We start from the raw sequence: 13,277 nt of genomic DNA on the forward strand, positions 1-13,277 counted from the left end.
AATACTTAAATGCTAGTTCTTTTAGTCTTTGCTATCATTTACTTTTATCCTTTTGCCATAACTCTACTCTGCAAGTTTCATTCTTTTTCAGCCTTTCAGCTAATTCCTGGGCTTCATTTTCTAACTGTTCGTATTCCGTCCCATCACTGTTATTTTTAATCTTTTTATTCATTTGTTAGCTTTTTTAGTCTTAACTTTCCAATTTACAAAAACGTATGTTCCTCTTAATCTTCTGACATTTTATTATTTTTAAAAAAGATTATTTATTTATTCATGAGACATACATAGAGAGAGAGGCAGAGACACAGGCAGAGGGAGAAGCAGGTTCCATGCAGGGAGCCCAATGCAGGACTCGATCCCAGGTCTCCAGGATCATGCCCTGGGCCGAAGGCAGACGCTCAACTGCTGAGCCACCTGGGCATCCCAAACTCCTGACATTTTAGACTTATGGTCTCACTACTGAGTATATCTAGCAGTTGAGAAATGTCTTGGAAGGATGTCAGAGCAAGTGTTCATTGGCATAACTACCTGGAACCCATGAAAGTAAGTAAAAATGGCCCAATATATAGAAGAAACTTATTGAAATAAGAGAATGGCTGAATTCCATGCTCTGAGGATCTGCTGTATACAATAGGTGTGGACAAATTGAAAGCGAACACCAAGTTCTGCCTATCTGATGGAAGGTGAGGGCCATGAGGAAGAATGTTCCAAGGGGCTGACAATGCCTGATTTGGAGGAATGAGGACTAGAAGCATGGACAACACTGGGAAAAAGCCGTTTCTTCTCTCTTTTTTGCTTCCCCTGTCCCAGCGTGCTAATAGGAGGGCTTGCCTAACCTGGGGAAAGGTTGAAGGCGAGAGGAAAAAGTAGATCTTAGAAGCATTTTACCTTCTTCAAAGATATTAGCTAAAAGTCCACCAGAAGAAGGCCCAAAGGAAACCACACTGACCCAGGTCCTCTTTGGAGGGGCCCATTTGCCCTGAAGTGGGGGGTGGTGAGGTGGGGTTTGGAAATTCAAGGTGAGGGGATCCCTGGGTGGCTCAGCGGTTTGGCACCTGCCTTCATCCCAGGGCGTGATCCTGGAGTCCTGGGATCGAGTGCCACATCAGGCTTCCTGCATGGAGCCTGCTTCTCCCTCTGCCTGTGTCTTTGCCTCTGTGTGTCTCTCATGAATAAATAAAATCTTTTAAAAAAATGGAAATTCAAGGTGAGTCCTGCTATGGGCTCACAAACCCCCCACGTACAGGGGCCTGGCTGATGGGAGGGAAAGGAAAGCATGAGGGGCAGGAAACACAGATGGCATATTCCCACTGCCTCTGGACCCTTCCTGCTTCCTGAGGAGCATCCAGGCCAGCCCTCCAGCGCCAGCTCTGAAAGAGGATTCACCACAGCTCAGATGATGGGGGAAGGGAGTCAGGGAGAATCTGCCCATGTTATTAATGGGTAAACACAGACCCAGACAGAACTGCTTTAATTCCAAAATGAACACGCAGGAATAAACGAGGACAGGACACTTGAAAAAAGGTTTGCAAAAGACAGATGAAGAGTACAGATCAGAAGACTTTGGACAGGTATCAAATGAAAAATTTAACAGCTTTGTTTTCTCAAAAAAAAAAAAGAATTCTCTCAAAAGATCAAATAATACAACAGACAGACTTCACATGGCTCTAGATAAAATGCCTTAGAATGTGGCTGGGAAAAGGTTGACTCACAGCATCCATGTGCTTTCTGGGAGGGCGCGTGGGCCTGACGGAGTGGCAAGGAGGGTGTCTCTGAGCAAATCTCTGTGTAGGGAGGCTTTGGCAGGTGCCTGGGTTTTTTTTTTTTTTTTAATTTTTATTTATGATAGTCACAGAGAGAGAGGCAGAGACACAGGCAGAGGGAGAAGCAGGCTCCATGCGCCGGGAGCCTGATGTGGGATTCGATCCCCGGTCTCCAGGATCGCGCCCTGGGCCAAAGGCAGGCGCCAAACTGCTGCGCCACCCAGGGATCCCGTGCCTGGGTTTTTACAGGACTGAAGACAGGTTACAGTTTTCTCCTCTTAAGCTGTTAACTCCCAAATCCTCAGTGTGCCTTGAGTGTTGCTAGTATCTGGGTCTTAAGGTAGGTAAGTAAAGAGAAACATGGCCACCTTCTCAGCTCCCTGCTGAAGGCCATGAGGAAGCAACTGCAGCCACTGAGTGGGACTCAGCCAAGCGCTCCAGTTGGGGACCAATGCTCCAGTTAGGGACCATGGCCAGGTTTGGCCAGGCCCAGTGATGCAGCAAGAAATAGACCATGAAAGGATGCAACTGAGGCCTAAGTGCTGTCTCACATGCTGGTAGGTAGACCCCTGCATGCAGCAAAATGATGCAACAAGGTCTCAGTTCTGGCTTCTTCCAGGAGGCCAACCTGCCCTTTGGATCACAGAGCTTCTGGTGAAATTCCCAGAGGAACCTGGAAGGTTTCTGGGAGCCACACTCATTCCCTTGCATTCTTGATCTTGCACATTATTCCTTGCCCTGATTGTTGGCTGAAAATAATCTTAAAGCAAGCGCAAATCGTCATTCTTGCCTCTGTTCAAACCAAGAGCAGCTTTTGGGATCTGGGCTGGCTCTGCAGTCAAGGAAGCAGATCAGGGCACAAGAAGGCAGATTCCCTCTTTTCCCAAATGTTATATATTTGTTTGCTATAACCTTGTCTCATCCCTCCACTAGAATGTCCAATTCATGAGCGCAGGAACCCAACTTGTCTCATTCATGGTGTGTCCCCGATGCCTAGGACACAAAGTGCTTGATAGTTGCTGAAAAAGGGAGATACTCATTTGGAATAGGGAGGCGACGTCAGACTGGCTGTTCCTGAATGAGGTCACTGGTGGCTTCGGTCAGACTGCTGTGGGACCTGCTCTATTTCTTTGCCAGTCTCTGACAGGCAGCTACTTTGTGAGACCTGTGAAAAGTGCATGGAGCAAAGACAATCCATCTGCAAAACATCAATCCAGGGTGCTAGTGGCATGACACTGGAAAACACTCAATGGCTGGAAGGCCTCCTAAAGACACTTTTCTCTCCCATCATAAAATGCAAGACAGGTACTTATGTTCTAACTACCATTTGTGCTAAAACTGTAGAATCACTGGACACATATAGTTGGCAGATCTACTTCAAGCACCAAGCTGAAGCCGAATTTCTCGTTTTCACCTCTGTAAGGGACCCCTCATTGGTGTGCTACTAACTTGATCAATATGTCTAATTTATTTTTGCCGTGATTGAAGAAAGATGCAATTTGTGGCAGATACTGTAGGATGACTTGCTGAATACCCATTTCAACCCTATTCCAGGGTACAAAAGTTAGAAAGCTAGAAGGTCAATGCCTTACCCTTCTCTGCAGTTTGGAGTTCTGGAGAGGAATTAGATTCCACACTTGAGAGGCACTCATGGGAGCCTCTTGCTCAGAACGAAGCCTGGCAGATTCAGAAAGAGGACACAGGGCACCATCTTGCTTTTGTAGATCATGACAGAGCTATTGTGGTTCTGGAGTCAGTAACTAGTTGATCCTATTGCTTTCAGAAGCCAGAGTGGCACCTTTGGGATCGAAGCAGAGTTGCTAGTGTGGTTCTGCAGTGAACTAAGCTAATAGAAGCTTCTTGATTCATCAGCTTATTATAAATGGCAGCCTTCCTGGTCATGGCAGAGCACAGTGGTTCTGGGGTCTCTAGTTGTTCAGACTAGAGTTTGCTATCCACCCTGCCAACAACTTGGTGAGCACTTAATTCCCTATGTCACTAAGAAACCTCATTCTGCTTATACTAGTAGAGTGGGTTCTCTTGTCTGCAACAGATTCCTGACCGATAGGCCTCTTAAAGTGATCTTTGTCAGACTGAATTTTGAGCCTAACAGTTCACGTGACTCTGTGCAGAGTAGGGCAGGATTTTCTTCTGGTGGGTGCAATGGTGGGCAATTCCTCCAGCGGCAGCAAGAGGGTATATACTTTTACGGAATACGTACACATTTTGCCTTTTGAATATAAAAGACAGCATGCTTGCAGCACTAAGCATTTCTGCTCAAGCAGCAAAGAAGTGCGAAAGGACAACCCAAAGAATGGTGTGCTAGGTGGGAAACCTTCTCAGGTCACCACCGTGGTGGGTAATGATTATGCTCTTCCTGTCACTGACAGGCTTAACACTGCTTTGCACCTTTTCAAGTGTGCCGCCAAAAACTGTTGTATCCCCACGTGTGCTGAGAACACAAAAGAGTTGAGAAATACTGGTCTTAACCTATAGATACTTTGACATCTCCAGTAATACAAATTTTATTGCATCTTGAAGTAAGCCATGCTGGCATGGGGCACACAGACCGCAGGGATGTACTTTTCATGTGTTGAGCCCAATTTGGTTTATTATCTTTCATACCCACTGTGATTTTAGGTCTAGCCCAGGGCCATACATAGAGCGGAGTGGGCCTGATTCCTTTTTCATTTGACACACTTTCAAATGTGGGCAGGCAGCTATTATATCCGCTGTGAATTTTCTCTTTTTCAAGTAAAACACTCCCTTCTCCCTACTGAAATCTTTTCTCTTTACTGGATCATTCCCATCGGATAAAAACATCTTTAAAAAACAAAAGCAGAAAACCCCAAATCTAAACCAAATAAAACAAACCAACAATTTTTCAACTCACTGCCCCTCTGCTCCTGACAAGAGCTAACTATATTCAGTTTCCAGTTCCTCTCCTTTATCTCCTGAAGCCAAGCCAGTGAGACTTTCGTCCTCACTGTTCCAAAGGAATGACTTTTGTCAAAAGGCCCCAATGATCCCATGATGTTAAACCCAGTGGTCAGTTCTAAGTTCTTCTTGTCTAACGTTATCAGCAGCATTTGACACAGAAAATCATGCCCTGTTTTTTTTTTTTGTTAATTTATACTGATTTCCCCAAAATTAAAAAAAAATTAATTACAGCATGTATCCATGATACAGTGGTTTTGCATTTAAGTCTCAGAGTCTGAATTTAACTTGGGGTATATGTGAACCATTAATAAAAGTCCATCAAATCATAGATGTCCTTCCTAAGAAAGTTTAGTTAGTGATTTCTTTTTCTTAAAGTCTCCTGGTATCCCCCTTTTCCCCTACGTTTTTTCTTTTATTTCACTGTGATTTATAGTCGCATTATGGAACAAATAAAAACCTTGATGAGTTCTTTCAAAAATTTCCTACCTGAAATCCATCTGTGCACTTTCAGTGAGGGAGCCACAATACAGACCACACATGACTACTGAGAGCACTTCAAATGTGGCTAGTCTGAATTATTGAGATACTGCAAGCGTAAAACCAGAGTTCAAAGAAAGTATTGAAAGAAGGAAATTATCTTCATTATTTTTAACACTGATTATGTGTTAATGTGGTAGTATTTTGGATATATTGAGTTAAACAAAATAAACGATTAAAATTAATTTTACCTGTTTATTTTTACTTTTTAAGATATGGCTAATAGAGAGGGCACCTGGCTGGCTCAGTCATGTAGAACATGCAATTCTTGATCTCTGGGTCATGAGTTCAAGCACCATGTTTGAGGTGGAGCCTACTTAAAAAAAAAAAAGATATGGCTACTGGAAAATCTTGAATTCCATTTGTAATTCTACACATTTGCTATTATCAGAAGTCACTTGTTCTTTTTCACTTAACATATATGAACATCCTAGATATCTTTTCAAGTCAGAAAACAAAGATTGGCATAAAATTATTAGTATTGTATTGATGTGCTCCCCATGGACTTTTTTTTTTTTTTACTTTTATAAGCAATCCTATAGGAGGAGCCTTTAACATAAACCTCCTTGGGCAGTGACACCTCATTGCTCACTCCCATTTGCTTCCTGTCCTCTGAGATCTCAGCTCTAGAGATTAGCAGATGTGCGGCTCACATTTTCCCATACCTCTACACTTGCACATGCTGCTTTAGAATTTTTTTCCCATAGGAAAACCAGCAGTGAGTCTCACTGTACAGGCCAAATCTCATAATTTTCTTATACCATTGTTTGTCAGGCTTCATCTCTGTTTAGATATTCAGCTCTGGAAACCAGACAACCAAACATAATTTCTCATACTAACCTTCTAAAGCAAAACAAATTTGACTATTGTCTTCCTCCAAGAAAGGAAGCTGGTTTGTATTAACTTAAACTCTTGGTGAATAATAAAAGTTGTTTTTTCCCTTCTCTTAGGAGAACAGACATAATATGAAAATTAATTTTCTTCTGTTGGCCCTAAGAGCCCATTATGTCAGCCTAATATAAGACAGCTCTTAATAATCCTTCCCAGGAAGACTGCTGCTTTTCCGAAAGAAAACTGACAGCAGTAGATTTATTTGTGATTAAATACTTAAGGGCCCGACGCGGACCAGAAGAATAACTACATAATATAGAGAAATGAAGCTTATGAAAACAGTCCATGTTAAAATAATTGTTTACAAAACTACCTGGGGGGGGGGCGGGGTTTCAAAGAGTCTCCTGGAAAAACAGAAAAAAAAAAAACCTAAGAATCTGAAAGTCAGGAGAAACATAAGGAAGAAGAAAGCAACATAATGCATAATGGATAATTCTTTTCTGACCCTACCTTGGCCTTAAAATCCATGTTCAGGAACAAGAAAGCATTTGTCTTGGCATCAGGTTTGTTCTCACAAGGTGTATATACATTACTAACAAGGAAGCCACTTTGTACAAAGCAATATTTGAGAAAGTAGAAAATATGTTCTTTTTTTTTAAGATTTTATTTATTTATTCATGAGAGAGACAGAGAGAGAGGCAGAGACACAGGCAGAGGGAGAAGCAGGCTCCATGCAGGGAGCCTGATATGGGATTCGATCCCGGAGTATCCAGGATTAGGCCCCTGGCTGAAGGCGGTGCTAAACCACTGAGCCACCCGGGCTGCCCAGAAAATATGTTTTCTATTTGTGACTCAAAATCTTGTCTATGTAGGGCTCTGCACCCACTGTGGCTAAACTTAGTAAGCATCCTTTAAATGCTCAACTATGGTAGTCTTTTACAATGAGAACTAAAAAATACAGAAAACCCAATGCTGTGACTCTGGGTGGCATCTGGGTATCTATTTTGGAAAGTTTCCCAGATGTAACGGCATTTTTCTTTTTTTTTTTTCTTTTTTTTTTTTTTGACAAACCCAGTATCCATTCCACTTCTGGTAATAGCACTATGGTTTTTCCTTTGGGCAATCACTGCCTCTTGGTCTCTGTGAATGGAAATGATCTAATTCCTCAGTTCTGGGTAGGGCACTTGACCCAGGCCTAGCCAGTTAGCATGTCCTACCCACTTCTAGTCAAAAAGACTGGTTCAGGGATGAGTATGCAACACAAAAGATCCCATGAATGTCAAGCTTGGGAAACATGCTCTAGAACTATTGAGAAAGAGGCACTGACTTTCTGCTGGGACTGTACACTGGTAGAAAGTAAGCCCAAAATGTTAATTTTCCTTGCCTCCATGAGGAAAGATCTTGAAAATAAAGTCAACCCTGAAAATGAAGAAAGCCTATGGATGATAAAAATAGAGCACCTGGATCTACCCTCTCCCACAGCTTGCTTGGTCTACTCCACAATTTTGCAATTCCATGAACCAATAATTTTTCTCTGCTTGTCATTCATAGACCCTGAAAATCTTAAAAACAAACAAATCAACAACTAGTGAGGTGCTGGTCACAAAAGATGTGATGCATTATTAGTCCTGCTTGTAGCTCAAAAACTGTTCGATGATCACAACTGGGTAGCCAGGAATAAGAACCACTTGACCACTGAGTCTACACCCCACAATCCAAGCCACCACGTTTCACCTGGCGTCACAACCATAGGCATTGTTGCTGCGAGTAGCTATGAAAGCAGAATCATGAATGATGAGTGGTCGCTATAATGAGGCAAACTTTGACTTTCCTATTAGGGAAAGACAACAGAGTTGCCCAATAACAAAAAGGCTTGCAGTAGTGGGCTCCTTGAGCTTAGACGTAATAAGCAGAAGGTGACTGGCGACGAGGGCTATTATAAAAAAGATGCCTCCATTGCCCTAGTGGGGTGGTTTCCAAAGTCTGTCCCTGGGCCAGCAATACTGTAAGCTTGTTAGAAATACAATTCATAGACCCATCCCAACCCGACCTAGTGAATCAGAATCTGGGGGTGTGTGGCCCAAGGAACCGTTTTAAGAAGCCTTCCTAGTGATTCTCATATATGTTAGGTTTGAGAACCATTGTATTAGATGAGAGCGAGCCCTGGTTCCCAAACACAGTTTCCTGAGCCCCAACCCCAGAGATTCTGATTCAGCGCACTTGGGGGGTGGGCTTGAGAATCTGCATTTCTAACAAGTTGATACTGCTGGTCCAGGAGCCACACTCGAAGAACAAAGAATGAAGAACTGAAGAACTGCTCTCTGAGAAGCTAACCCAAGTGATGTCTACAGTTCTAGTCAATGTTGACAGTCTTTGATCTTTACAATTTGCCTTTCAAATTCAATCTGTGTAACCCTGCTAATACTGTGGCTTATATGTGGTTTGACTCTATGAAGTGTTGCAGCCAAAATGACACAGCACAGCGATAGAGGAGTAATTAAAATAACTCAAGTTCATTAACTATTTCTTGATCACCACAAAGTCACGAAAGATAACAGGTATATATATGCCTTATATATATCTTTGAGCAACAAAAACAACAGGGAGACCTATAGCCTCCCTCATCCAAAGTAGGTGTTTCTGTACCTCTCACCTCTAAACACCCCCTCAACGTATTTTACCAGCCAGTTCTCACCAGTGCCCTGTGTACCTACATTCTTCTCAATCCCTCTCATCCTAAATCTGCAGCTCAAAAATGCAAAAAAGCAGGGTAGGGCCTTGCTCTGAGGATGGGGAAGGAGGAAAACTTGAATGGGTAAGGCTAGAATTTTAATGAGGCAAGAGGAAGGTTGAGAACTTGCACATAAATGTGAATCATTTTTGTCCAGAAAAGTTGCCATTTGGTAGTGCTTTGTGACAGATAATGTTTTTAGCACTTTGCATCAATTAGTTCATTTAAAGCTAACATTGGTCCTGTGAGATAGGTGTTACTGTCATTTCACAAGGGAGTTAATCAAGGGCCTGAGGGTCAAGCAACTTGGACAAGGACAGCCATATGACAAGTGAAAAGACAGAAACTTGAACCCAGTGTGTCTCCCTCCAAAGCCCTTGTTCTTGAACACTATCGGATAACACCTTCCTACAAAATGAGGACAAACACATCTAGGGCAAGTGGTTTGACAACATCAGTGTCTTGCTCTGGCCCCCAGAGTTCCCATCTCTCTCTCTCATTGCCACCTGCCCAGATGCCTAGAGCCTGGGCCACACCACACACTGCTCCTTTATACTCATCACAGGCTGTGTCTGCTGGCCAGTTAACTGAGCTGACACAGGGTATTTAGCAAAGACAGCTGCCATTCTGAAAGTCACGCCGTTTTTCCTGATGTCAACATGATTGAGTAAATATGGCTTAACCAGATTCTGAAAGGCCCTACACACGAGGCAGTGGTATTTAAACTTGACACAACAGGAAATAAGAAGCATTTGAGGACTTGGAGTAAGGGAGGCAAATCTGGCAGCATGCCCACAAATGAAGCTGAGGCTCTCATCCCTGGTGGTCTGTCAGAATCACCTGCAGAGCTTTCTGAGCATCCATACACCCGATTCCCACCCTGGACTTTCTGGAACAACAGACCAGCTGCAGAGACCCACACGCGTATGTGAACACACAGGTGATTTTTCTTCTCTTGCCCCTAATTGTCCCTTATGCCAACTCAACGCAAGACAGCTGTTAATAGTTTCTCTTAAAAGTGAGGTAATTTGAATTAATGGATTAAAGAGGATTTTTTTAAAGCAACAAAAATAAAAGAAATTGTAGATGAACATTGATCCGTTTCAAGTTAGGAAATCATTTTCCAATGAAGCATAAGCAGGAGGAATAAATAGATTTGACTAAATTTTAAAAAATAACAATCTGGAGCACCTGGGTAGCTCAGTCGGTTAAGTGTCTGCCTTCCGCTCGGGTCGTGATCCCAGGGTTCTGGTCCTGGGATCAAGCCCCATGGGGAGTCTGCTTCTCCCTCTCCCTCTGCTCATGCTCTGTCTCTCTCACTTGTTCACTCTCTTTCTCTCTCTCTCTCTCTCAAATAAATAAATAAATAAATAAATAAATAAATAAATAAATAAATAAATAAATAAATAAAATCTTTAAAAAACATAATGAAAACTTTATCAAAAAACACCATAAAGTTAAAAGGCAAATAATGAACTGTAGGAAATGCTACGTATTTGACCACAAAATTTTTCTTAATAGTGCTTCAATTCAATTAGGAAAAGATAAACATTCCAAAGGAAAAATGGACAAAGTGCATGCAAATATATATCACTTTCAAAAGAAATACAAATTATAAATAGAAAAAAGTTTCACCTTGCTACCAAAGAAATGAACCATGTTAGCAAATATTTATAAATGATAATGCCTCGTATTGTGGGTGGGAGAAACAGGCACATTTATACACTCTTGGGAGAACTATTAACTGGTATGAGCTTCTGGTGGGCAATTTGGCATTATGCTTCAAAAGCCTTTAAAATATCTTTTTTTGGATCCAATCATTTCCATTACTTCTATGAACTTATCTTAAGGAAATGATTACCTCTTTATACACAGACTAATGCACAAAGATTTGATGTATCTTAGAGTGAAAACTTGTAATACCTGGCAAGTACGATAAAAAAAATGGGTTAAATAAATTGTGCAACAAACATGTTATTTTTATATTCAGAAAATTGGTATCATTTCTAAGGTTTATATGATATTATCATGGAGTTTTAAAAGAGAAGAAAACCTCTGGAGAAGTCATTTCATCTTTTACGTGTGAGGTCATGGAGGCAAAGGACAGGGTGGCAAAAGTGAGAAGCTGGAAGAAGAGAAAAATGTTCTAAACCAGCTCTGTCCCATATCATAAATACTGGTCACAGGTGGCTATTTAATTTAAAGTCAAATAAAATTTAAAATTCAGTTATTTAGTTGCACCAGCCATATCTCAATAGTGCTCAAGAGCCACAGGTGGCGAGTGGCTGTGGGATCCAACTGCACAGATAACAGAATGTTTCCATCATTGTGGAAAGTTCTGTTGGACAGCACTGACCTAAATGTTCTACCTCAGGCCTGGATCCAGCTTTTGGCACATCTCTTCAGCCTCATCCCTTGGTACATTTTTTTCCCTCCGCCGTTCTCTAGCAGTAAGCAGCAAGCAGAGCGGAGGGACACGAGAGCATATTTGCCTGCTTCTCCCAGTCCAGTTGGGGGTGGGGGGAGACGCATTATCCAGGTAATTATACACAGCTGGATGTGGAATTGCAGATATATACGTAGATTACTGATACAGCACAGAGCTCAGGCTGGGGTTCAGGGAAGACTTCCCAGAGGAAGAGGGGACAGGTGTCCGCCAAAAAGACTCTCCTAAGTAGAGCAAAGAGCATGATAGGAGTAAAGGCACAGAGGAGAAAAGGCACAGCATAGGGAAAGAATTACCAGCTGGTCAGGCATTTATTCATTCAATAGAGAGTAAATGTCTGTGTAGGCCAGGCCTGGGGCGGGCTCTGGGGACAGAGTAGTGACCAGAACCCGGATGATCCCTGTCCCGATGATGCCTACACTCTCATCAGTACTGCTGGGGGCCAGGGCACTAAGGGGCACACGAGTAGTGCAAAGGCCTCGCACCTCATGTTAAGGAGTCTGGTTTGTCAGCCTAGCTGTTGAGTCCTCTTTTCGGCCTCAGTGAGGGCCAGAGTCCCACCTCCTATCTTTCTCCTTGTCCCCCCCACCCCGTCCCCACCACTGCTGTGGGACATGGGCAGCTCCTGAGAGGGGGGGCGTGCTACACCCCGCCCCAACGGCCAGTCATGATGTGGTAAAGACAAAGTGGTAAAGACAAAGTCCAGCGGGGAAGCTACCGGGGTCATCTGGAAGCGGGGGCAGGGGGGCGCTGGAAGGGGGCGGGGCGGACTCTAGCGACGCGGGAGCGGGAGGAGGAACGCCCGCTGAGAGAGAATGGGTCTGGCCGGGCAGAGCGGCTGGAAGGCGTGTCTGTGGAGCAAGGTTCCAGGGAGAGGGGACCCAACAGGACAGTTTCAGAAGAGTTCCCTAGGCCAAACGAGGGGGACCGGGATGGGCAAGGGCTCTCCCGGCAGAGGACAGCAGGACAGCCGTCCGCGGGTCGGAGGGGCCCCAGGGCCCAGCGCATTGGGGGGGCCACACCGCGCCAGGATGGGCGGGGCTGTGAGGCAGCAGGTGTGCGTTACCTGCCGAGCCAGGCTGGGGAGGCTGCAGCTGGCCTGGGTCCTGGGACAGCGCAGAGGCTCCCGCAGGACGGAGGCCTCCCTGGGACTCCAGGGGGCTATTTCCCGACCTTGCCCTTGAGCATTTACAGGAGGCGGCCCGGCACATTCTCCACAGCCCCAAATCAGCCTGGAGCCCGGCTCTGCTCGGGGCCTGCCTCAGCCCTGGCGCTTTGGGGGCGTCTCGTCGGATCTGGGTTCCCAACATTCACTGGTTCTTGTCTGGGGCGACACCCTCCCGCACCTGCCGCTTGGACGAGCCAGCCCCCCGCGACCCCTGGCCGCTCGGCCCTGGCTCCTTGTCGGATCTCCTCAGAGCCCCCCAGCGACCCTTCCCCGCGCCGCGGCCTCACAGCCCTCGGTCCCCTCAGACCGCCCCCCGCCCACCACGTGGCCGGCTCCCCTCTTCCGCCCCTGTCGGCCGCACCCGTCCCCGGCCGCGGTACCTGGGGCTCTCGAAGCTGCACCCCCTGCGCCGCAGCGCCGCCCTCTTCTGCCGCAGGAGCGCAGCGGCCGCCCCGCCGGGCTCCGGCTCCATCGCCCCGGGCGGGGGCAGCGGGCTCGGACGCACTCGGGTGGGCTCGGGCCTCGGCGGGGCTCGGCCGGCCGCTCGGCTCGCACGCCGCAGCCCATGCCCCGCCCCGCGCGCCGCCGCCGGTCCGAGGCCCCGCCCCGCCCCCACCCCGAACTTCAGCCCAGCCCACTCCTTGCCCCGCAGCTGGGGCCAGACCCCGCCTCGACCCCGCCCCGAACTTCAGCCCCGCCCACCCCGTGCTCCTGAGTCAGGCCTAGGCCCCGCCCCGCCCCGCCCCACCCCCGCCCCGAACTTCAGCCTCGTCCTCCCCGAGCTCCTCGGGCGGCTCAAGGTCCCGCTCAAGCCCCGAGCTCCAGCCACGCCCTTCCCACGCCGGCCCCACCGGGTCCAGG

General features: G+C 45.8%; 1 protein-coding gene across 2 annotated transcripts in view; it reads right to left on the reverse strand.

Moving 5' to 3' along the window:
- GARNL3 (GTPase activating Rap/RanGAP domain like 3) overlaps positions 1 to 12,957 on the reverse strand; it is a 147,701-nt gene extending 134,744 nt beyond the window's left edge. For both annotated transcript variants that reach the window (XM_055336450.1, XM_055336443.1), the window contains exon 1: positions 12,797 to 12,957. In XM_055336450.1, the coding sequence (XP_055192425.1) occupies positions 12,797 to 12,888 (92 nt within the window). In that variant the 5' untranslated portion in view covers positions 12,889 to 12,957. The remainder of the gene's footprint in view (positions 1 to 12,796) is intronic.
- Positions 12,958 to 13,277: the final 320 nt, after the last annotated feature.

This window comes from Nyctereutes procyonoides, unplaced genomic scaffold, assembly GCF_905146905.1.
Source record: "Nyctereutes procyonoides isolate TBG_1078 unplaced genomic scaffold, NYPRO_anot_genome, whole genome shotgun sequence".
Lineage (NCBI taxonomy): Eukaryota > Metazoa > Chordata > Mammalia > Carnivora > Canidae > Nyctereutes > Nyctereutes procyonoides.